Raw genomic sequence first — 25,555 nt, forward strand, 5'->3', positions numbered from 1 at the left:
AAAACCTGAGTGGGGGGTCTCTCAGGACAGGTTTCAGAATTACTGCTATAACTCATAACATGGTATAATACTCATTGAGCATGCAAGACTTCAGTAGCCACTTGAAATTATCTGGATGCCAGCTGATATTCAGACTGGTGTCCAGATGGTCTGGATAAACTTAGGACAGCCTTTTTGCTGACCTAACATTATCCAGATACTCACCTGTTTATGGATTGATAACTGAGTAAGTCCTGGTTTTGCCCTGACCCTGCCTTTGGATGTCTATGATAGTCAGCGTGCCTATATTAAGTAGCATTAGCCAGTGAAGTGCCACTGAAGATGTGCTTTGGGTCTGGCCAGTGGGATTTAATGATGTAGGAGTCTTCCTTCCCAGTTAAATCCTTTCGAACAGCTACCCTTAAGATATATATTTTTTTAAAGCATGAAGTGGTATCAAGGATGAGGATACCTCTGATGGATTAAAAACATTGGCTTTAAAACTGAAATTGCTTTTCAAATGAATCCATAACATAAGATTTGTCGCTGCTGGGTCAGACCAGTGGTCCATCGTGCCCAGCAGTCCGCTCACGGAGCAGCCCTTAGATCAAAGACCAATGCCCTATTTGAGTCTAGCCTTACTTGCATATGTTCTGTTCCAGTAGGAACTTATCCAATCTTATCTTGAATCTCTGAAGGGTGCTTTCCCCTATAACATTCTCCGGAAGAGCGTTCCAGATTTCTACCATAGTAAATTCATAACTATGAAAGCCTGAAATGAAGTAGCAGTGGCGTACCTAGCATATGTGACACCCGGGGCCCATCATTTTTTGACACCCCCCATCTGTTTGAAAAATATGATTTTTAGTAACAAGCCACACGTCACACAAGAGTGTGCAGTACATCAATACACCCATTGTAAAACTAAACAAGCCAGATTAGTACAGATCAGTCCTGCATAGTTAATCATAACAGAAAACCATGTCTTTCAAACACACAGAAAACACCTTCGCCTAGTATGGAATATGTAATCACAAACTAACTCCTCCCCCTTTTACAAAACTGTAGTGTGGTTTTTAGCCATGGTGGTAACAGCTCAGACTCTCATAGAATTCTGAGCATCAGAGCTGTTACCACCACAGCCGGCGCTTAAAAACGGGGGATAAAATAATAAACAAATAAACCAAACAATACAGAAATCTTTCAAAGTTATGAGAAATCTAAGACAAGTCCGAAAATTCTTTGAAAGACCACACTTGCAGCTCATAGTTCAATCCCTAATACTAGGTCTACTGGATTACTGCAACATCCTCTACCTTCCCTGCCCTGCAACAATGACTAAACAATTACAAACAATCTAAGATACAGCTCTGAGACTCATTTTTTCTTAAAGTCTGGCACGCTGCTGGCCTTAATCACCTGCAGTGGAAGTTCATTCCAATGATTGACCACCCTCTCCCACACCCCCATGGTCTGGCATTTCACTCTCTCCTCTCCCTTCCCCCCACTTCCATCAGCATCTGCTCCCTTTCTTTCCCTCCAACCCAATTCCATCCAGTATCCTTTCCCTACACACCAATTCCATGAGCATCTGCCCCCTTTCTTTCCCTCCAACACAATTCCATCCAGTATCCTTCCCCCTTATGTCTCTCTCCCTTTCCCTGCACACCAATTCCATAAGCATATGCCCCCTTTCTTTCCCTCCAACACAATTCCATCCAGTATCCTTTCCCTACACACCAATTCCATGAGCAACTGCCCCCTTTCTTGCCCTCCAACCCAATTCCATCCAGCATCCTTCCCCCTTATGTCTCTATCTCCTTTCTCTGTACACCAATTCCATCAGCATCTGCCCCTTTCTCTCCTTCCACCAGCCTTCCATACCATCCTGTCCCTTTCTCTCCCTCCACCACCTTCCCTATGCTCCTCTCTCCCTCCAAACCAGCAAGGTCCCACGATGACTGCTTCTGCTGCCTCTGCTCCGGAAGACGTGAGGTCTGAGGGGGTGGGCAAGGTCCCACGATGACTGCGGCTGCCAGTCCACCCCCCTCTGACGTCACTTATGTCTTCCAGAGTAGAGGCAGCAGAAGCAGTCATCGCGGGACCTTCCTGCACTTCAGCGCAGCTGATGACTCTGCTTCGGAATAAGTACGCAGCCGCACTGAGGTGTAGGTGCCATTTAGAGCAGCACGGGAGGTTCTGGACCCAGCTGGCTGAGCACTCCCTTAGGGCTGGCACCTGGAGCGGTCCGCACCCCCCGCCCTTGGTACGTCACTGTGAAGAACACTTACAAGAGAAAGGGTTATCACCCTCTTCATCACTCCCATCATCATCCTCCTCGCCATCTGACATAAGCAAATCCTCATAAAGGACACTGGCTTGGGGTTGCTGAATTGATCCTTCCTCTTCATCTGCCAGATCACCATCCCCATCTTCCATTTCCTAGGTTAGGAAAAATGAGAAGAAAAACATATTTTCAATAAAAATAGGCATTGTGGTGGTAATTTTATAAATATTTTCTTCATATAAGACATGTCGCACATGTGGAGAATAGCTACTAAAAATTATTTATGGTTAACCTAGTCATTTGGAAAGATAGCACTTAGGGCTAGATGCACAAAAGTCAGTTGCTATTACCAACTGGATCGTTGTTAGCAGATTTTCTGGCCTATTGTGGGACAGCGATCAATGCACTACCAAATTTGCATGCAAATGATTTGCACAATCTGCCCCATTAAAAAAAGAAAAAAGTCCTCCCCACACACACTGATGGCCCTCCCCAACGACTCCCCCGCAGGAACCCCTCCATGGCAGGAAGGATGCCTACTTCCTCCTGCCTGGCCGAACCATGTCGTTACCCGGTCCTGGACCCCCATGCCACCGGGGATCCGGAAGGTTCGCCCCCCACATTTCGCCCCCAGCAATTCGCCCCCCACATTTCGCCCCCATACACATTTCGCCCCCACACATTTCGCCCCCACACATTTCGCCCCCACACATTTCGCCCCCCGGATGTTTTGCCCCCACACATTTCGCCCCCGCACATTTCGCCCCTGAGCGTTGGATTATGACCCCCATCTTCTTTCTTCCTCCCTCCCCCCCCCCCAACGCGGGACCCTGTGGCACCATCAGCTCTTACTCCCTCTAACGCCGGCCCTGCAGCTCCGGACTTCCCCACACCTGCTCTTCCCCCCCCCCCCCCGATCACTATTATTTTAAATGTTATGGCAGCCGCGGCGCTGTATCCATCGGAGGAGACTTCTAACCTCGGCCTGCCCCGGAACTCTTCCTGCAACAGCAACTTCATGGCCGAGGTTAGAAGTCTCCTCCGATGGATACAGCGCCGTGGCTGCCATAACATTTAAAATAATAGTGATCGGGGGGGGGGGGAGAGAGCAGGTGTGGGGAAGTCCGGAGCTGCAGGGCCGACATTAGAGGCAGTGAGAACAGCCAGCTGTGCACTTTGAATTTGTAGCCTGCCGTCGTGTCGGCAAAGAAATCGCCTGCGAGAGGAATAGTCTGACACTCAGGGGCGAAATGTGCGGGGGCGAAATGTGTGGGGGCGAAACATCCGGGGGGCGAAATGTGCGGGGGCGAAATGTGTGGGGGCGAAACATCCGGGGGGCGAAATGTGCGGGGGCGAAATGTGAGGGGCGAATTGCTGGGGGCGAAATGTGGGGGGCGAAACTTCCGTGAACCATGCCACCGACCCCCCCCTCCCCAACTATCCCATTCCCTCCCCTCTCCTCTTCCTCCCCACCCAAAAAAAAAGGCAGGAGGGATGCTCCCCTGAACCCCAACCCCCGAACCTCCCTTTGCTAGTCATTAGGAGCTGGAGCTCCAAGACCTGCCTGTGGAAAAAAACGGGCCTTCCCCTCCCTGGAGCACTATGTGATGAATGGGGAGGAGCCTACCTTGAGAGGGGCCTTAGGCTCCTCCCTCTGTATCCCATGTGATGCGCAAGGAAAGGCCTAAGGTAAGACATCTGAGCAAATCAGGACCTTAGGCTCCTCTCCTTGTTAATTTATGTACTTTTAATGCCTGCGATGTTCGGGGGGCCACAGGAGGGACTGTGTATCCTTCCTGCCGTCGATGTATGGAGGGGGTGGGGGTTCTGGCAGGCGATGTAAAGGGGGTTTCCAGCAGAAGGGACGAGGTATCCCTCCTGCTGGCAATGTACTGGGGGGGTGGGGGGAGTTCCAGCAGAAGAGACTGGGCATACGTCCTGCCGGCAATCTTCAGTGGGGGCTACTTCCGGGCCAAGGTACACCCACATCTAGCCTTAGACGAACTTAGGCGGGCCTACATGCCCCTCTAGGTTCCCAGAGAACCTCGGGAGGTGTTTTTAAAAAAACGTGCATCTCGATTGGCTGGTTAGACAGCAGTTGCCGCCTACAATTGGTACGCAGTTTATAGAATTTGGCCATAATTGTACCCCTGAAGCAGACCTTCGTGTTGAAAGATGGGCTGTGTTGGGTCTACTAGAGACTTCAGCACTTTCTAGACTTCGTTTCAAAAAGAAATATAGACTGTTCACAATTAATCTTTTTAATTGTCTCAATAAATTTGTGTTATGTTTTAACATAAAATAGCATATTATATCAGGATGATGTATACAGTCCCTTCCCCACTTTTCTTTGTCCTTGTTGGACTGCTGGGCATGATGGACCACTGGTCTGATCCAACAGCGGCAATTCTTATGTTCTTATTAAGTCACTTGCAGTGAAGGGTTTGAACCCACAACCTCAGGGTACTGAGGCTGTAGCTCTGTCTACTAAAGCACATTCTCCTCCTTTTACTGGGTCAGACTAATGATCCATCTAGCTCAGTATCATGTTCCCCCAGCAGCCAATCCAGGTCACAAATACTTAGCAAAAATTCAAATAGTAGCAACATTCCATGTCACCAATCCAGGGCAAGCTGTGGCTTACTCCATTTCTGTCTCAATAACAGACTATGGACTTTCCTCCAGGAAATTGTCCAAACCTTTCTTAAAACCAGCTATGTTAACCACTCTCTGGCAACATGGAGCTTAACTATTCTCTTGAGTGAAAAAATATTTCCTCCTATTGGTTTTAAAAGAATTTCCAGTAACTTCATTGAGTGTCCCCTTGTCTTTGTAATTTTTGACAGAATAAAAACTTGATCCACTTGTACCTGATCTATACAACTCAAGATTTTGTAGACTTCAATCATATCTCCCCCTCAGTCATTTATTTTCCAAGCAAAAGAGCCCTAACCTCTTTAGTCTTTCCTAAATACAAGAAGAGTTCCATCCCCTTTATCATCTTGGTAGCTCTTCTTTGAACCTTTTCTAGATCAGCTATATATTTTTTTTGAGATAAGGTGACCAGAAATGAATGCAATACTCAAAGAAAGGTTGTACTATAGAATGATAGAGAGGCATTAAAACATTCTTCATCTAGTTCTCTTGGGTTTCCATGGCTGGTGTCATGATTGTTCCTGTTTTCCGGGTCTCGCTGCGTCTGGGTAGGTAGAAACAACGTTTCAGCCATTATGCTATGGCTTTTTTCAGGGTATGCTGTGAGTTCTGCAGTTTGTCTTTATATGTAATGGGTTCACTGACCTGATTGAGAACAGGGAGATATGTTATGTGATTTAATGGGTTTATTCCTGATGAATGGGATGGGTGGGGGAGGGGTCTTTTTATATGCATTTGACAATAATTGTTAGAATGTCAAGTGATTTGTACTAATTATCTGATTGAATTTTGTACATTTGTTGCAAAAGTTAAAACTGAATAAGGAATTAAAAAAAAAAAAAAAAAAGAAGGCAAACAGAATGCTAGGTATAATCAAGAAAGGTATTACAACCAAAACGGCAGAAGTTATCCTGCCGCTATATCGGGCAATGGTGCGCCCGCATCTGGAATACTGCATCCAATTTTGGTCGCCGTACCTTAAGAAGGATATGGCGATACTCGAGAGGGTTCAGAGGAGAGCGATGCAACTGATAAAGGGTATGGAAAACCTATCGTATGCCGAAAGATTGGAGAAATTGGGCCTCTTTTACCTGGAGAAGCGGAGGCTTAGAGGGGACATGATAGAGACTTACAAGATCATGAAGGGCATGGAGAAAGTGGAGAGGGACAGATTTTTCAAACTTTCGAAAACTACAAGAACGAGAGGGCATTCGGATAAGTTAAGAGGGGACAGATTCAGAACCAATGCTAGGAAGTTCTTCTTCACCCAGAGGGTGATGGACACCTGGAATGCGCTTCCAAAGGGTGTGATACGACAGAGTACGCTACTGGGTTTCAAGAAGGGATTGCATGATTTCCTGAAGGAAAAGGGGATTGAAGGGTACTGATAGAGGATTGCTATGCAGGTCCTAGACCTGATAGGCCACCGCATGAGCGGACTGCTGGGCGGGATGGACCTCTGGTCTGACCCAGCAGAGTCACTGCTTATGTTCTTAAGAATTTGAATTCTAGTGGGAAAGTCCGTTGGTCACAAATTTGTAATGAAGTGGGAAAGTTTCTTGGTCACAGATTTGAATTCTAGTGGGAACATCCGTTGGACCCAATTTTAAATTCTGGCGGGAAAGTCTGTGGTCAAATTTTTTTGCATTCTGATAGACAAAAAAGGGGGGTGGAAACTTTTAGATGGAGGGAGAAGGAAGAAATTCAATGCAAAAAGGACTGGGGCCAAGGACAACAGCCTACTCACTCCATCTAGAAGGTTGGGGGAGATTTAGAAACATAGAAACATGACAGAAGATAAAGGCCAAATGAACATTCAGTCTTCCCATATGCAGTATCTATTATCTCCTACTCTCCCTAAGAGATCCCACATGCCTGTCCTATGCTTTCTTCAATTCAGAGAAAGTTTTTATCTCCACCACCTTTACCGGGAGACTATTCCACGCAACTATCACCCTTTCTCTAAGAAAAAGTATTTCCATAAATTACTCTTGAGCCTATCACCTCTTAACTGTGTCTAATGCCCTCTCATCCTGGAGTTTCCTTTTAAATGAAAGATACTTGCTTCATGCACATTCATGCCATGTAGATATTTAAATGTCTCTAAGATATCTCCCCTTTCCCCCAAAGTATGCATATTGAGATCTTTAAATCTGTCTCCATGCACCTTATGACAAAGACCACACACCATTTTAGCAGCCTTCCTCTGGACCGACTCCATCCTGTTTATATATTTTTGAAGGTGCGGTCTCTAGAATTGTACACAATATTCTAAATGAGGTCTCACCAGAGTCTTATACAGGGGCATCAATACCTTTTTACTACTGTCAATATCTCTTCCTATGCACCCTACCATCTTTCTAGGCTTTTACCATCAACTTTTCAACTTCTTTAGCCACGTTAATATCATTAATACCAATAGTAATGGCAAAAAACCGATGTTACACAAGGCAAAACAAGTTTCTTAAACATAACTAGTGTGAAAATGAAAGGAAAAAGACCTCAGATGCCTGCGCCATCAAAGAATATAAACTAAACTAAACTTTAGGTTTGTATACTACATCCTCTCCACAATCGTAGAGCTCAGCATGGTTTACTGGAGCTGGGATAGAAAAGGAACTCCAATGAAGGGTTAAAGGCCTTAGTATAAAGAATGTTTAGAGGGGCTTAGTATACCAGAGAGGGAGGAAGTATTACATTTTTGAGAATAGCCAAGTTTTCAGATGTTTACGGAAAAGTTGGAGAGAGCTCAGATTCCGAAGTGGGGAGGTAAGGTTGTTCCAGAGCTCAGTGATTCTGAAGGGAAGGGAGGTCCCTAGTTTTCCTGCATGGGAAATGCCTTTTAATGAGGGGAAGGATAGTTTTAATTTTTGGGTGGATCTGGTGGTATTAGGATTTGAGGAATTGGAATTTGAGAAAGTGGAATAAAGGGAGGAAGGACGCCGTGTAGGATCTTGAAAGTTAGGCAGGCGAATTTAAAGTGCACCCTGGAATTTACTGGAAGCCAGTGAAGCTTGGACAGGAGAGGTGAGACTTTTTAGCCGGGTGCTCCGCCCAGCAAATTTAGATGCCCGCCCGGCTGTCATCTGCCGCAAATCCTGCTGCCACCACTGCTTAACGCGCAGCTGAAAAGCCGCCGAAAGACTCCCGCCTGACTAAACAAAACAAAACCCAGCAAGCGACTTGAATTCGGCTTCCCTTCTCTTCCCTCAGAAACTGGAAGTTACATCCGGGGGGTGGGGTAGGGAAGAGAAGAGAAGCCGGCACGGACAGTGGTACCTTTAGAGTCCCGGAGCATGCGAGAGATAGGCCAGCCACGGAGGGAAGCATACTTGCTCTTGCTTACTTCAGGCCTTTCTTACTGCAGGGTCCTGCCTACTTTCTGTTTCCACAAAGGCAGGACCCGGCAACGAGTAAAACCCGAAGTAAGCAAGAGCAGCAAGTTGTAAGCTTCCCTCTGTCGCTGACCTTTGGGAGATAGGTCAGCGATGAAAGGAAACTTGCAACTTGCCTTTGTCTGTAGCGAATCTGCGGGGTGTGTGAGACCGGGGGGGGGGTGAATGGGAGGAGAAATGCTGCTATACCCAATTAGAGGGGGAGGGGGAAGAGAAATGATGATGATGATGCTGCTATACCCAATGGGGGGAGGGTGAAGAGAAATGCTGCTGCTGCTGTACCCAATGGGGGGAGGGGGAAGAGAAATGCTGCTGCACCCAATGGGGGGAGACATGCTGCTGCACCCAACTGGGAGGGGGGGAAGAGAAATGCTGCTGCACTGAATGGGGGAGGGGAGGGGGCAGAGAAATGTTCTGCTGCTGCACCCAATTTTGGGGGTGAGGGGGAAGGGAAGAGAAATGTTGCTGCTGCTGCACCAATTTTTTTGGGAGAAGGGGGAAGAGAAAACCTGGTACACTCAATTGGAGGGGAAGAGAAAAGCTGCTGCTGACCCAATTGGGGGGGGGAGAGAAGTGCTGCTGCAGCAGCACCCAATTGGGGAGAGAGAGGGGAGAAGGAAGACCAGGGAAGGGAGAGGAGAGGCAAGAGATGCCAAGACCATGGGATGGAAAGGAAAGGTGCTACCAGACCATGGAAAGGGGGGAGAGATGTCAGAGCATATGCGGGGAGGGGGAGGGTGGAGATCCCAGGGCATGGAGGGAGAGAAGGGACGGAGATAGAGATGCCAGACCATTGGGTGGAGTGGGAAGGAAGGAAGGAAGGAAGGCAAGGAGAAGAGAGAGATGCCAGAGCATAGGGGAGGGGATGAAGCTGAAATGAATCATGTACAAAGGAGAGAAAGGGCACAGGATATACAGTTTATTGAAGGTACATAGAAAGAGGGAAGATGCCATATGGAACACAGAGCGGGCGGACACTGGATGGAAAGGGCAGAGAGGGTGGGCAGTGGATGCAAGGGGCACAGAGAGGGTGGACAGTAGATAAGAACATAAGAAACGCCTTCACCGGATCAGACCTTGATCCATCTAGTCCGGCAACCCGCACACGCGGAGGCCCAGTTAGGTGCTCCCTGTTGGAGACTCGGATTTCCCGTATCCCTCGATATGATTTGCAAGGAGGTGTGCATCCAACTTGCGCTTAAAACCCAAAACAGTAGTCTCTGTCACAACCTCCTCCGGGAGAGCATTCCAAGCGTCCACCACTCTCTATGCGAAACAGAACTTCCTGACATTTGTCCTGAACCTGCTGCCACTCAGTTTCAGGCTATGTCCGTGTCACATCTGAAAAAGTCAGTAGTTCTGCTTCCTGGCCTATTTTGTCAAATCCTTTTAATATTTTAAAAGTTTCAATCATATCCCCTCGCAGTCTTCTCTTTTCGAGAGTGAACAGTCCCAGTTTTCCGAGGCGTTCTTTGTAGCTCAAATTCTCCATACCTTTGACTAGTTTCGTGGCTCGCCTCTGCACCCTCTTTAGCAGAGTTATATCCTTCTTGAGGTATGGAGACCAGTGTTGGACACAGTATTCTAGGTGTGGTCTGACCATTGTTTTGTAAAGTGGCATTATGACGTCCTCCGATCTACTCGTGATCCCCTTCTTAATCATGCCCAACATCCTGTTTGCTTTCTTAGCCGCCGCCACGCATTGAGCCGATGGCTTTAGGGTCCTGTCTATCAGTACCACCAAGTCCCTTTTTTGTTCGCATTTTCCTAATGTCACACCCAATATCCTATATTCATGTTCCTTGTTTTTCTTACCCAGATGCATCACCTTGCATTTGTCTATGTTAAAGTTCATCTGCCATTTTTTCGCCCACTTCTCCAGCTGGTTCAGATCCCTCTGAAGATCCTCGCAGTCCCTTTGAGAGCCAACTGCCCGACATAGTTTTGTATCATCTGCAAACTTGATTATATTGCTTGTTGTTTGCTCTTCCATGTCATTTATAAAAACATTGAACAAGATGGGCCCAAGAGCTGAGCCCTGGGGCACGCCGCTAGTCACTTTCTCCCAGTCCGAGAATTTCCCATTTATGCTCACCCTCTGCATTCTGTTCACAAGCCAATTGCCGATCCATCTGTGTACGTCACCTCCTATTCCATGACTTAGTAGTTTCCTCATAAGCCTTGTGTGCGGGATCTTGTCGAACGCTTTCTGAAAGTCCAAGTAAATTATGTCCACTGGATTTCCATTGGCAGTTTGTTTATTCACCTTCTCAAAGAACTGCAGTAAATTTGTCAAACATGATTTCCCTTTCCTGAAGCCGTGTTGACTAGCTCTTATTAGGTTGTGATTTTCCAGGTGTTTCACAATGGTATCTTTAATTAATGCTTCAACCATCTTCCCAGGAACTGATGTGAGACTCACAGGTCTGTAGTTACCTGGTTCTCCTCTTGATCCTTTTTTGAAAATTGGGATGACATTTGCTATCTTCCAGTCACCTGGTATTTGCCCGGTTCTAATTGACATGTTAGCTAAGGTTTGTAATAGTTCTCCAATTTCTACCTTAAGCTCCTTTAATACTCTCGGGTGAATTCCATCCGGTCCAGGGGATTTGTAACTTTTTAGTTTGTCAATCTGAAAGTATATCATGTCCAACTCCACATTTACTGTTGCGAGACTTTCCTCTATGTCCCCGTTGAATATCCTCCTTGTTTCTGGCATTGTTGTAGTGTCCTCAATTGTGAAGACAGATGCAAAGAACGAATTTAACCTATCAGCAATCTGTTTATCTTCTTTAATGCACCCTTTTCTTCCTTGGTCGTCGAGAGGGCCCACTGCCTCTCTTGCTGTTTTTTTTTCCTTTTATATATCTAAAAAAGGGCTTGAAATTTTTGGCTTCCTGCGCTATCTTTTCCTCATAGACTTTTTTGGCGTCTCTTACTGCTTTGTGACACTTTTTCTGGTCGATTTTGTGACAGTTCCAGGCCTCTGTTGTTTTTTCCCGTTTCCATTTTTTAAACGAGTTCCTCTTTTCCCTCACTGCATCCTTCACCTCTTTAGATAACCAAGCTGGTTCTACTTTAATCTTTTTTCGCCTTGCTTTGGATATCTGCGGTATATAAAGATTTTGTGCTTCCGTGATGGTGTTTTTCAGTAGGGACCATGCTTGATCAACCGTTTGAATTTCTGCTTTCCCCTTCTTGAGCCGTTTACTAACCATGGTTCTCATGCTGTCATAATTCCCTTTTTTGAAGTCAAAGGTTGTGGCTTGAGTCTTGATTGGTTTCCCCTTTCCGATGCCAATGGTAAAATTGATCGTATTGTGATCACTTGTCCCCAGCGGTGCCATAACTTCTACATCTGCTGTCCTTCCAGTTATGCCATTTATGACCAAGTCCAGGATTGCGGTTCCTCTTGTTGGTTCTCCCATCATTTGTTCAAGGAAGCAATCTCCAATCATTTCCAGGAATTTTATCTCCCTGCCGCAGTTTGACGTTCCCAGTTTCCAGTTTATCCCCGGAAAGTTGAAGTCCCCCATGATCGTTACATTTCCTGATTTACATCCACGGCTAATTTCTTCCATCATTTCTTTGTCTGTTTCCTCAATCTGTCCCGGTGGTCGATAATAGAGACCAATTTTTATGTCTGCCTCTTTTTGTCTAGGAATCTTTATCCAGAGGGACTCTAATTTTTCTTTTCCTTCTGTCCCCCCATCTTTAATAGACTCTATTTCTTCATAGACATACAGTGCAATACCTCCCCCTTTTTGCCCAATTCTATCTCTTCTGTATAGTTTGTATCCTTGCAAAGCCATGTCCCATTCATTTTCTACATTCCACCATGTTTCCGTTATTCCTATGATATTCAGTTTTTTTCTTTTTGCTAGTTCTTCCAGTTCTCCCATTTTGTTTCCTAAGCTTCTGGCATTCGTGTACATACATTTAAGTTCTCTTTGTGCTAATTTCCTGGATTTGGTAGTCCTCTCATCCTTTTTTGTATCCATTTGATCTTGTTCATTTCCTCTTGTAGTTTCATCGTGTTCTTCCCATATATCTGTGCGGTTGCTTATAGTTTCCTCCTCAGGATCTCCTGATGTCCGGGCCATCGACTGGTTGTCGACTGTCGGCTCTCCCCTGCTCTTTAGTTTATAGCCTTCTCAATGGTCTTCTTCATGTTCTCAGCCAAGACTCTCGCTCCCTGTTTGGTGAGGTGTAGGCCGTCCTTTCTATAGTACCTGCTTCTTCCCCAGAATGTTGTCCAGTTTCGCACAAAGTCAAAACCCTCTTCTTCGCACCATCGCCTCATCCAAGCGTTGATTGCTCTCAGTTCATCCTGTCTCATTATATCCGCTCTTGGTACCGGGAGGATATCCAAGAAAGCCACTTTCACCTCCCTGACCTTCAATTTTCTACCGAGTGAGCGTAGTTGGTCCTTCATTTCCTCTCTGTTGTATTTCCGTCTGCTGACATCATTGGTTCCCACGTGGATAAGCACAACAGTGTCTTCTCCTCCTGCGCCGTCTATGATCCTGGTGATCCTGCTGGCCACGTCCTTTATTCTTGCTCCAGGCAGGCAGGTGACCAGTCTATCCTCTCTTCCTCCTGCAGTGTGGCTGTCCACATTTCTTATGATTGAAACTCCAACTATGATCCCTATCTTCTTTAATTGGGGGTTCCTCGGGGGTCTTAAGTCTGTATCCATGTCATAAGTCCTGTCTTCCTTCTTCTGTGGTGCAACCCCAGATGGACAATCATCTCCGCTGAATGTGTGGACATATTCATCCTCCGTTTCTACCTTCTCGTCAATTGGATTGGTGCCTCTTTCCATATTGATTATTCCATCCTCCTGGGTTGATCGGGTGCTGATCTCAAGCCTTGGGATCTCCACAAGCTGTTGGTGGGCATCTTCGATAAATCTCTCCAATTCCTCAATCACTTCACTGGTGCTGATTTCCACAAGCAACCACTTCTGCGTGCTCTTTTCCTCTTTAATGATGAGAAGTTCTTCTAATTCTTTCACAGTTCCTTCCAGCAACCGGACTTGCTGTTTCAGGCTTTCCAGCTCCTTGCACCAACTGCAAATGTATGCCGTAGTCCCTAAGGGGAGGTAGTCATACATATTGCAGCCGGTGCAGAAGACTGGAAAGCTCGTCAGGCTTCCGTGGGTGCTCATAACCTGTTCCTCTTCCGAGCTGCCTGTGTTTTATGTGTGAACCCTCTGTATCAGTAAGTTGTATGAGTCCTCCTACCTGTTAGTTGTCCTCCTTTTGTACCAACCGTCTGGATGCGTATGAACAGATTTCAACTTACGTTTTGGGATTTTCAATTTGTCGGCCTTGCTTCCTGGCTCTTTCTTAAGGCGTCTTCGCAAAGGCGAGCGGCAAAGGCGAGCGCCGTTGGAAGGGGTAGAGAGAGAGAGGGCAGAGGCTGGATGGAAGGGGCAAAGAGAGAACAGATGTTGCATGGAAGGGAGCGAGGACAAATGCTGAATAGAAAGAAGAGAGCGAAGAGAAGATGATTAAAGCAGAAACGACAAAAAGTAGAAAAAAATTTTTTGTTGCTTTATGTAGAATCAAGTAGTATTGTATCTATTGATTAAAGTTTATATATAGGAAATGGAAATAAGGCAGTTTTTTGAGGACTAAACCCCTTTCCTCAGGTCAGGACAGGATACTATAACAGCAGGGGTGCCCAAATGGTCGAGCGCGATCGACCAGTAGATCGCAAAGGCAATGTGAGTCGATCGTGTTGCCTTTGCAATCTTTTTCTTCCTGCCTCCCTGAGCCTGACCAGGCGCGTACAAGCGCTGGACTCACAAGACTTCACCTCCGATGTCAATTCTGATGTCAGAGAGGAAGTTCTGGGCCAGCCAATCGCTGCCTGGCTGGCCTGGAACTTCCTCTCCGATGTTAGAATTGACGTCAGAGGTGAAGTCTTGTGAGACTGGCGCTTGTACGTGCCTGGCCTGGCTCGTGGAAGCAGCAGGGAGAAATCGGCGTGGTGGCTTAGGGGATAGGGAAAGAATTGGGGAAGTGGAGAAATCGGCGCAATGGATTGGGGGGGCAGGGGGAGAGAGAAAGATAGGCAGGCAGGGGGGAGAAAGAAAAAGAGACAGAAAGAAAAGGGGAGGGGCAGAAAGAAAAAAATATTGGATTTACAGTCAGAAGAAGAAGTGCAACCAGAGACTCATGAAATCACCAGACAAAAAGGTAGAAAAAATTATTTTATTTTCAGGTTAGTGATCAAAATGTATCTTTTTTATTGATAGTAATATTTGGGTAATTTGTATTGTATATTAGGATATATTATGATATTATTATATGCAGGAAAATGAAATTATTGAATGATATTTATGTTACCTGTATAGGTAATAGTGTAATATGTGGAATATCTGTTGTTCTTTCATTTGTATGACACTGTTTTTGATTAAAAATCAATAAAGAATCAAAATGTGTCTGTTTTGAGAATTTATATCTGCTGTCTATATTTTGCACTATGGCCCCCTTTTACTAAACCAAAATAGCGTTTTTTAGCGCAGGGAGCCTATGAGCATCGAGAGCAGCGCAGGGCATTCAGCGCAACTCCCTGCGCTAAAAAACGCTATTGCGATTTATTAAAAAGGGAGGGGATATATTTGTCTATTTTTGTTTAGTTGTTCCTGAGGTGACATTGCATAGAATCGTCGCCTTGACCTCTTTGAAAATCCGCGGAATATAAATGATAATTAACATTTTCTCTGCGTACAGTGTGCTTTGTGTTTTTTAAAAATTTTATTGTTGGTAGATCATTTTGACTTGGTCATTTTAAAAGTAGCTCGCAAGCCCAAAAAGTGTGGGCACCCCTGCTGTAGAGCCATTTCTTGTATGACTGGATGAGCTATATTTATCTTTTTTTTTAGTTGTTTAAATTCATGCAGAAATAAATGGCTAGATGTTGAGAGTGCCCTGTTGAGAGTGCCCGGCACTCTCAACAGGGATCTAGCAATATGCTCAGATTTCAAACTGCTCTGCTCTCCCTATCCCCGACCCTGATGAAATTATGAAACGCGTCGGTGGGGATTGAGGCAGACCCAGTTTTATAAAGCTAAGTATTTGCTTTTGCAGTAATTCTTTAAAAATATAACAAAAATGATAACGATTTAAAAATACAACAAAAATGATAATTATTTATTGAAGCACTTGCACTTTATGAAACGTTAGAAAACAACAAACTCACATACTTAAAAGTTCCTATGAGGACGGCTACCACACGAATATCTAGTGTGGCATTCTGAGGAACTCGTGTGTTGAAATTTCTCAACTTAGGTGGCAAATTGATGCTTAGTGGGACTTTAGTATTGTTACTTTGGTGCACATTTTGATTTTGAGATGCTAACGCCAGCATTGAGCTGGTGTTAGTTTTCCCACGTAGCGCAGGGGTTTGCGCGTGCTAAAAATGCTAGCGTACTTTAGTAAAAGAGGGGGTTAATTTTCCCCACCATCAAATTTCCCCATCCCGCCCCACCCAGCTACTTTTTCATGCCACTCAGCTGGAAACAATTTCTGGGGAGAACACTGGAATATCATGATGGACAAGGTCAAAAGCTGAAGAAAGGTCAAATTGCAGAAGAACAGCGAACTTATTACAAGAATGAAGTTGTTGAACCTTTGAGATTAAAGAGGTCAATAGGGATTCGGTGCTGAAGTTGGGTCGAAAGCCATATTGGTAAGGTAGGAGAATAGAAAATCTCTCTAAATAGGATGAGAGTTGGGTAGATATAATAGACTCTAGCATCTTGGTTAGGAGAGGGATGTTTGCTATTGGGCGATAGCTGGCTGGTGTGGAAGGGTCTAGGTCAGCTTTTTTTAGTAATGGGGTCAAGGCACTATGTCCCATTTCTGGAAAAAATAGGCCCGATTGTAGGGCAGAGTTTATAAGTTTGGTAAGAGATGAGATGGCCTGTGCGGGAATTTTCTCGTATAGGTAGGAGGGGAATGGGTCCAAGGTACAGTTGCAGGATTTCAGTTTGAGGCAGAGTTTAAAGACCAGGGATTTGGATACGTGCTCAAAGGCAGTCCAGGATCTGTCGACTGGGATAGGGTTGAAGACCGTTAGGGTAGGGTTGGGGTTGGTGGGCACCAGAGAGTTGTAGGAGACTGCAGGTGGGAAGGAGCATCTTAAGGTAGTGACCTTTTCGTTGAAGAATTTTGCTAGAACATCGGCTGGAGGGGAGAAGGGGAGCAAGGTGGAGTCGTTTTTGGAAGTTAAGGAGCGCCAGATATTGAACAATGTACTACTCTGCTTGTTGGATCTGGAGATTTTGTCACTGTAGAAGTTCTTCCTTGCTTTTTTTAGTACTGTATTGTAAAACTTAATATTGGCCCTCCAGGACTGTCTATCTGTAGGGGATTTCGATTTTTTCCATTTGCGCTCCAGAGCTCGACATTTCTGCTTCAGTTCTCTGTGATATGAGAGGTACCAAGGGGCCTTATGGGAGTAGGAGACGGTTTTAGTGGATAGTGGGGTGAGGGAGTGGCAGGAGAAGGTTTTCTTTCATAGGTCAAAAAAACCTCTCGAGCTGATCGAAAAACAAACTTATTGTATGTACTCTTTTAACCTTTATATCTTATATGACAATAATATCAGCACAGAATGAAAAAAATACACTTATCTTTGAGTAAGTCAGGTTCTTATTCTGTTTCCATGCACCTTATGACGAAGACCAAGCAACATTTTAGTAGCCTTCCTCTAGACCAACTCCATCCTGTTTATATATTCTAAATGAGGTCTCACCAGAGTCTTATACAGGGGCATCAATACATTTGTATTACTGACAATACCTCTTCCTATGCACCCTACCATCTTTCTAGGCTTTTACCATCACCTTTTCAACCTATTTGGCCACCTTAAGATCATTACATACTATCACACCCAAGTCCTGCTCTTCTATTGTGCACAAAAGTTCTTCACCCCCTAATCTGTACCATTCCCTCAAATACATGGCCTTGCATTTCTTAACATTAAAATCTTAGCGGCCAAATTTCAGTTCATTCTTCAAACTTTGCTAGGTACTTCCTCATGTTATTCATACCATTGGGGTTGTCTACATTATTGCACATTTTGGTATCATCTGCAAATCTTAAATGATAGTCCTTCAACAATATTGCTTACAAAAATGTTAAAAAGAACAGACCCTATTGGTCCAAACAAACCTTGAAGGACACCACTGGTAACATCACTTTCTTTAGAGCGATTTCCATTGACCAATATCCTCTGTCACCTTCCACTCAACCAGTTCCTGACCCAGCCCATCACTTTGAGACCCATTCTGAAGACACTCAGTTTATTTATTAGATGTCTGTGTGGAATACTGTCAAACTCGTTGCTAAAATCTAAATACACCACATCTAGCGCATTCTCTCTTATCTAATTCTCTGGTAACCCAGTCAAAGAAATTGATCAGATTTGCCTGACAAGATCTGCCTCTAGTGAATCCATATTGCCTCAGGTCCTGTAATCCACTGGATTCCAGAACATAAGAACATAAGATTTGCCGCTGCTGGGTCAGACCAGTGGTCCATCGTGCCTAGCAGTCCGCTCACGCGGCGGCCCTTAGGTCAAAGACCAGTGCCCTATTTGGGTCTCGCCTTACTTGCGTATGTTCTGTTCCAGTAGGAACTTATCCAATCTTGTCTTGAATCCCTGAAGGATGCTTTCCCCTATAACAGCCTCCGGGAGAGCGTTCCAGACTTCCACCATTCTCTGGATGAAGAAGAACTTCCTTATGTTTGAATGGAATCGTTTCCCTTCTAACTTTGGCAAGTGTCCTCTTGTTCTCTTCACCTTGGGGAGGGTGAACAATCTCTCTGTCTCTACTAAGTCAATTCCCTTCAATATCTTGAATGTTTCGATCATGTCCCCTCTCAGTCTTCTCTTTTCAAGGGAGAAGAGGCCCAGTTTCTCTAGCCTCTAGCTGTATTGCAACTCCCTCAGCCCCTTAACAATTTTTGTCATTCTTCTCTGGACCCTTTTGAGTAGTACTATGTCCTTTTTCATGAACTGCGACCAGTGGGGGCATACTATTCTCTGTTTTAAAAGTGTTTCCATTAGTTTACTTAGCACAGAAGTCAAACTTACTGGTCTGTAGTTTCCTACTTCTTTCCTTACTTCCACTTCTGCAGACAGGAACCATATCTACCCTTCTCCAGTCTCCCAGTAACACTCCCGACTCTAGAGAAGCATTGAAAAGGTAAGCAAGTGGAGCCACCAGAACTTCCCTAAGTTCTTTCTGTACTCTCAGATATCACAATCCAGCCCTATTGCTTTGCTTTAGTTAGTTCCTCACGAACACAATTCTCTGAAAATCAATCAATGTCTACCACCTCTTCAGCCCTATTTGCATTTATCTTCTAAGGTCTCACTCCCAGCACTTCAGCTGTGAACACAGAACAGAAATATTTGTTAAGCAATTCAGTTTTCTCTTTATCAGCTTCTACATATTTCTCCACTTCACTTTTGAGTCTCACAATGTCACTTTTGCACTTTTTCCTATCACTAATATATCTAAAAAAAGTCTTGTCTCCCTGTTTTACTGTGTCAGCTATTTTTTCTTCCATTTCCCTCTTTGCTTTCCTGACTACATGACAAGCCTTTAACCTTTCCAGATATTTTTGTCTGCCTTCCTATTTCTGCGATCTTCTGTAGTTTATGAAAGCTAACCTCTTTTTCCTTACCTTCTCAACTACTTTGAGAATCAAAGCAGCTTTCTTTTCCTCTTAGTAACATAGTAACATAGTAGATGACGGCAGATAAAGACCCGAATGGTCCATCCAGTCTGCCCAATCTGATTCAATTTAAATTATTATTTTTATTTTTATTTTTCTTCTTAGCTATTTCTGGGCGAGAATCCAAAGCTTTACCCGGTACTGTGCTTGGGTTCCAACTGCCAAAATCTCTGTTAAGACTTACTCCAGCCCATCTACACCCTCCCAGCCATTGAAGCCCTCCCCTGCCCATCCTCCTCCAACGGCCATGCACAGACACAGACCGTACAAGTCTGCCCAGTAACTGGCCTAGTTCAATCTTTAATATTATTTTCTGATTCTAAATCTTCTGTGTTCATCCCACGCTTCTTTGAACTCATTCACAGTTTTACTCTCCACCACCTCTCTCGGGAGCGCATTCCAGGCATCCACCACCCTCTCTGTAAAGTAGAATTTCCTAACATTGCCCCTGAATCTACCACCCCTCAACCTCAAATTATGTCCTCTGGTTTTACCATTTTCCTTTCTCTGGAAAAGATTTTGTTCTACGTTAATACCCTTTAAGTATTTGAACGTCTGAATCATATCTCCCCTGTCTCTCCTTTCCTCTAGGGTATACATATTCAGGGCTTCCAGTCTCTCCTCATACGTCTTCTGGCGCAAGCCTCCTATCATTTTCGTCGCCCTCCTCTGGACCGCCTCAAGTCTTCTTACGTCTTTCGCCAGATACGGTCTCCAAAACTGAACACAATACTCCAAGTGGGGCCTCACCAATGACCTGTACAGGGGCATCAACACCTTCTTCCTTCTACTGACTACGCCTCTCTTTATACAGCCCAGAATCCTTCTGGCAGCAGCCACTGCTTTGTCACACTGTTTTTTCACCTTTAGATCTTCGGACACTATTACCCCAAGGTCCCTCTCCCCGTCCGTGCATATCAGCTTCTCTCCTCCCAGCATATACGGTTCCTTCCTATTATTAATCCCCAAATGCATTACTCTGCATTTCTTTGCATTGAATTTTAGTTGCCAGGCATTAGACCATTCCTCTAACTTTTGCAGATCCTTTTTCATATTTTCCACTCCCTCTTCGGTGTCTACTCTGTTACAAATCTTGGTATCATCTGCAAAAAGGCACACTTTTCCTTCTAACCCTTCAGCAATGTCACTTACATACATATTGAACAGGATTGGCCCCAGCACCGAACCCTGAGGGACTCCACTAGTCACCTTTCCTTCCTTCGAGCGACTTCCATTAACCACCACCCTCTGGCGTCTGTCCGACAGCCAGTTTCTGACCCAGTTCACCACTTTGGGTCCTAACTTCAGCCCTTCAAGTTTGTTCAACAGCCTCTTATGAGGAACTGTATCAAAGGCTTTGCTGAAATCCAAGTAAATTACATCTAGCATATGTCCTCGATCCAGCTCTCTGGTCACCCAATCAAAAAATTCAATCAGGTTCGTTTGGCACGATTTACCTTTTGTAAAGCCATGTTGCCTTGGATCCTGTAACCCATTAGATTCAAGGAAATACACTATCCTTTCTTTCAGCAACACTTCCATTATTTTTCCAACAACTGAAGTGAGGCTCACCGGCCTGTAGTTTCCTGCTTCATCCCTGTGACCACTTTTATGAATAGGGACCACATCCGCTCTCCTCCAATCCCCAGGAATCACTCCCGTCTCCAGAGATTTGTTGAACAAGTCTTTAATAGGACTCGCCAGAACCTCTCTGAGCTCCCTTAGTATCCTGGGATGGATCCCGTCTGGTCCCATCGCTTTGTCCACCTTCAGTTTTTCAAGTTGCTCATAAACACCCTCCTCCGTGAACGGCGCAGAATCTACTCCATTTTCTCGTGTAACTTTGCCAGACAGTCTCGGTCCTTCTCCAGGATTTTCTTCTGTGAACACAGAACAGAAGTATTTGTTTAGCACATTTGCTTTCTCCTCATCACTCTCCACATATTTGTTCCCAGCATCTTTCAGCCTAGCAATTCCATTTTTTATCTTCCTCCTTTCACTAATATATCTGAAAAAATTTTTATCTCCCTTTTTTACATTTTTAGCCATTTGTTCTTCCGCCTGTGCCTTTGCCAAACGTATCTCTCTCTTGGCTTCTTTCAGTTTCACCCTGTAGTCCTTTCTGCTCTCCTCTTCTTGGGTTTTTTTATATTTCATGAACGCCAACTCTTTCGCCTTTATTTTCTCAGCCACTAGGTTGGAGAACCATATCGGCTTCCTTTTTCTCTTGTTTTTATTGATTTTCTTCACATAAAGGTCCGTAGCCATTTTTATCGCTCCTTTCAGCTTAGACCACTGTCTTTCCACTTCTCTTATGTCCTCCCATCCTAAAAGCTCTTTCTTCAGGTACTTTCCCATTGCATTAAAGTCCGTACGTTTGAAATCTAGGACTTTAAGTATCGTGCGGCCGCTCTCCACTTTAGCCGTTATATCAAACCAAACCGTTTGATGATCGCTACTACCCAGGTGAGCACCCACTCGAACATTAGAGATACTCTCTCCATTTGTGAGGACCAGATCCAATATCGCTTTTTCCCTTGTGGGTTCCGTCACCATTTGTCTGAGCAGAGCCTCTTGAAAGGCATCCACAATCTCCCTACTTCTTTCCGATTCCGCAGACGGAACATTCCAGTCCGCATCCGGCAGGTTGAAATCTCCCAACAGCAGAACCTCCTCTTTCCTTCCAAACTTTTGGATATCCACAATCAGATCCTTATCAATTTGCTGCGATTGAGTCGGAGGTCTGTAGACTACACCCACGTAGATAGAAGTTCCATCTTCTCTTTTCAGAGCAATCCATATCGCTTCTTCCTCTCCCCAGGTCCCTTGCATTTCGGTCGCTTGGATATTGATCTTTACATAGAGAGCTACTCCTCCTCCTTTATGACCATCTCTGTCCTTCCTAAAAAGATTATATCCCGCTATGTTTGCATCCCATCCATGTGATTCACTGAACCATGTCTCTGTGATAGCAACAATATCTAGATCTGCCTCTAATATCAGGGCTTGCAGATCATGAACTTTGTTGCTTAGACTGCGAGCATTTGTGGTCATCGCTTTCCAGCTATTTTTCAGCGATAATCTCCTTTTTTGTATGGATTTTTGTGTCGTTTCACTTTCCGTTGCAATACTAAGAAATGAGTTGCTGATATTGCTTATGTTGCAGCCTTTACTACTATCACATCTTTTCTTTTGCCGGGGGTGGTCTCTATAATTGTCCTTCGTACATACACCACCCCCACCTTCTAGTTTAAATGCCTAGAAAAATATTGTCTAAATTTCTCTGCAAGGTTTCTTTTTCCTGCTGTAGTAATATGTAGCCCATCAGTGCAATATAGCTTCTTGTCCTTCCATGTATTTCCCCATCCTCCTATGTACCTGAAGCCTTCTTGATGACACCAGGCTCTGAGCCATCTATTAAAGTCCTCTGTGTTTTTCACTCTTTGCTCTCCTTTTCCATATGCAGGCAGTATTTCAGAAAAAGCTAAAGTCTTTACAAAAGGTTTCACGCCCTCACCAAGCTCCCGAAAAGCTTTCTGTGCTGCAAGTGTGGAGTTGTTGGCCAGGTCATTTGTTCCCAGATGGATAACAACATCAGTGTTAAAATCCTTAGTTTCTTCCTTAATTATAGTCAGTATTTGCCTGGAACTCCTGGTAGCTGAGGATCCTGGAAGACATTTCACTATTTTGGTCTCCTCGCCCTGTGTTCCAAGGTTAATGCCTCTGATGATGGAATCCCCCAACAGTAATAGTTTTCTGTTTTTGGCTTTTTTATTTGTACTTAGGGTGCTCTTGTTCTCTTCAGTTTCCTTCATTGGTTCAAGTCCCACCTCCCTTCTGTTTTCCTGAGTATCACAGTGCACTAGTGGAGCGAAGGAATTCTGTAGAGGTAATATTAGTGAAGGTGGATGTTTCTGTGTTACATGTCGCAGTCTTCCTGAGCCTACTGTGACCCATTTATTCCTGGGCTGTTTTATTCTTTGAGGTAGAGGTGGTAAGTTGGTATGATTTTGTGGAGTGATGGAAGCTGCTTTAATTGTATTCAATTCCTGTTTAAGTTTGCAGAGCTCCTCCTTAATACTGGCAAGTTGAAGACAGATGGGGCAAGCCTTAAGCCTCCAAATAGTATGTCTTGGAATTAAAGCACCACAGTGATTGCATAGAATAAAGGTCATCTTGATTGGTTGTGAAGTGACCAGAAATATAGGCTCTATACCACCTAAAACACAGTATTTTAAACAAAAATGCAGGAAGAGGAAATAAGATTTAACAGAGAAAAGAGAAGGATTTATTTTTTTGTGCTTTTTTATATTTTTTTTTTAGTAAAAAACAGGGAGGAGAAGAGAAATTACTTTTACTTATGTTCCTTACAAAATGGTTTATTGCCCTTATAATAGCTCCTTTTAGTTTTGCCCACTGCTTTCCTGCTTCTTCCAAATGTTCACATCTAGATAACAATTCCTTGATGTAATCCCCCATATGAACAAAGTTAGCTTTTTTAAAATTCTAGAACCTTCATTTTCAAATGAGCCCTCTCTACATCTGTCTCAATATTAAACATCACCGTGTGGTGATCAATGGATGCCAAATGACCCACCATAACATCAGAAACACATTCCCTGTTTGTAAGCACTAAGTCCAGTATGGCCCCTGTGGCGGGGTCAAGTCCCTCCAACAGGGCAAGGCCCGAACCCCTACCATGTGCACACTGATCAGCTCTCCACAGGGTGCAAATAGGGTTATGCAGGATTGTTTTTAAACACAAATATTCTCTGAGCTTTTTCACTTTCCAAAACAGAAAAAAGGTTTATTTTCTTTCACATTATCTCTACACAAGTCAAGAATGTTAATACTCTATCCTTAAGAGTTATTGTCGATAGATAATTTGCCACGCAAAGCTGCTTACTCTGAGCAACAGGGATTTCTATTTTACCCAATTATGGAGAGTCCTTTTTACTTCCTATAAAAATTCACACAACCTCTTTTAGGTATGCTAAGATTTTCCCTAAAATAGAGTGTGTACTGAGAACAATTACTATTAATAATTCTAAAGTTTCCTCATTAAAGGAGTTAACTAGTATGAACAGCGCTTATGTTAGTTTACAATCAATTAGAAGTAAAGCTCAAATTATTAAGAACTGGATCACAGATCAAAATTTAACTTGTGTATTTATTTCCGAAACCTGGCTTATTGCTAATGATGATTCTGCCATTAATGATTTACTTCTGGTGAATTATAAAATTGTTCCTCTTAGTCGAAAGGACAAAATAGATGGCGGTATTGCCATTATATTACAAGAGAATTTTAATTTTAAAGTGCAAGACTCACTGACCAAACAAAATCTGGAAATGATTTCCTGTACCCTCAATAGAATAGACCTACAAGACTCTTTAAATTGCATCTTGTTTTATACGCCACCAGGATCATGGGCCCAAGTAAAGGAACATTTTTACGAATTTGTTTTTAATAATTCACTTACCACTCGACAGTGTTTATTATTGGGAGATATTAATTTACATTTGGAGGTTGAATTGGATCAGAATGTTGCTGATTTGACAATTTTATCACAAACTCATGTAGGAGGTCATCAATTGGACTTAGTATCATTAGCGACCAAGTCAGGGTCCATTCCTTTAATTTAGTTAAAAGAGGGCAGATGACTGCCAATACATTGGTCAGACCATTTTATTTATCATTTTTCTTTGGGATGGACTAAGAAATTGAACGTCATACCTAAGTCGCAAAAATCTGAAATTTCTGTCAGAAAACCTCCTAATGCAACTGAATTTTGGCAGAGGGCTGAATTATTACCAGATGGCAATATTCATAATTTTCCATTGGATTGGAAAAATTTTTGTAATAATATCCTAGATGAAACTACCCCTAAACTTACTATAAAAAGACGAGCTGATGGCACAAAAAAATGGTATGACACAGAATTACTAGAGATAAAGTGTACTGTGCGTCGTTTTGAAAGAAAATGGATAAAGTCCAAAGCAGCTATAGACTAAGAACATTGGAGGAAGGAATTAAGAAATTATAAGAAACTATTAAGGGAGAAACGAAAAGCCTACTACTCAGTAAAAGTCGGTACTACAAGCATTGATGTAAATAAATTAGTTCAACTAGTTAATATAGTGTTTAATGTGACTCAAAATACAAAATCCTTAGGATTACTTTTACCTACTTCAAATGATTTAGCAAATTTCTTCAGTTCCAAAGTCTTAAACCTGAGATCTTCTTGTTTACCTGAAACTGGCTGGCAGCAGGTTCAGGATAAATGCCAGGAAGTTCTGTTTCTCACAACGAGTGGTGGGCGCTTGGAATTCTCTTCCTGAGGATGTTGTGGCGGAGAATACTCTACGGGGTTTCAAGCACAAGTTGGATATACACCTTCTTGCAAATCATATTGAGGGATACGGTAATTTCAGGTTTTCATAATAGAGAACCTAAATGGGCCGCCGCGTGAGCGGATCGC

General features: G+C 43.9%; 1 protein-coding gene across 5 annotated transcripts in view; it reads right to left on the reverse strand.

The window, feature by feature from the left end:
* TAF1 (TATA-box binding protein associated factor 1) overlaps positions 1-25,555 on the reverse strand; it is a 596,267-nt gene that overhangs the window by 21,908 nt on the left and 548,804 nt on the right. For all 5 annotated transcript variants that reach the window (XM_033945528.1, XM_033945529.1, XM_033945526.1 and 2 more), the window contains one exon: positions 2,271-2,421. In XM_033945528.1, the coding sequence (XP_033801419.1) occupies positions 2,271-2,421 (151 nt within the window). The remainder of the gene's footprint in view (positions 1-2,270; positions 2,422-25,555) is intronic.

This window comes from Geotrypetes seraphini, chromosome 5 (genome assembly GCF_902459505.1).
Source record: "Geotrypetes seraphini chromosome 5, aGeoSer1.1, whole genome shotgun sequence".
Lineage (NCBI taxonomy): Eukaryota > Metazoa > Chordata > Amphibia > Gymnophiona > Dermophiidae > Geotrypetes > Geotrypetes seraphini.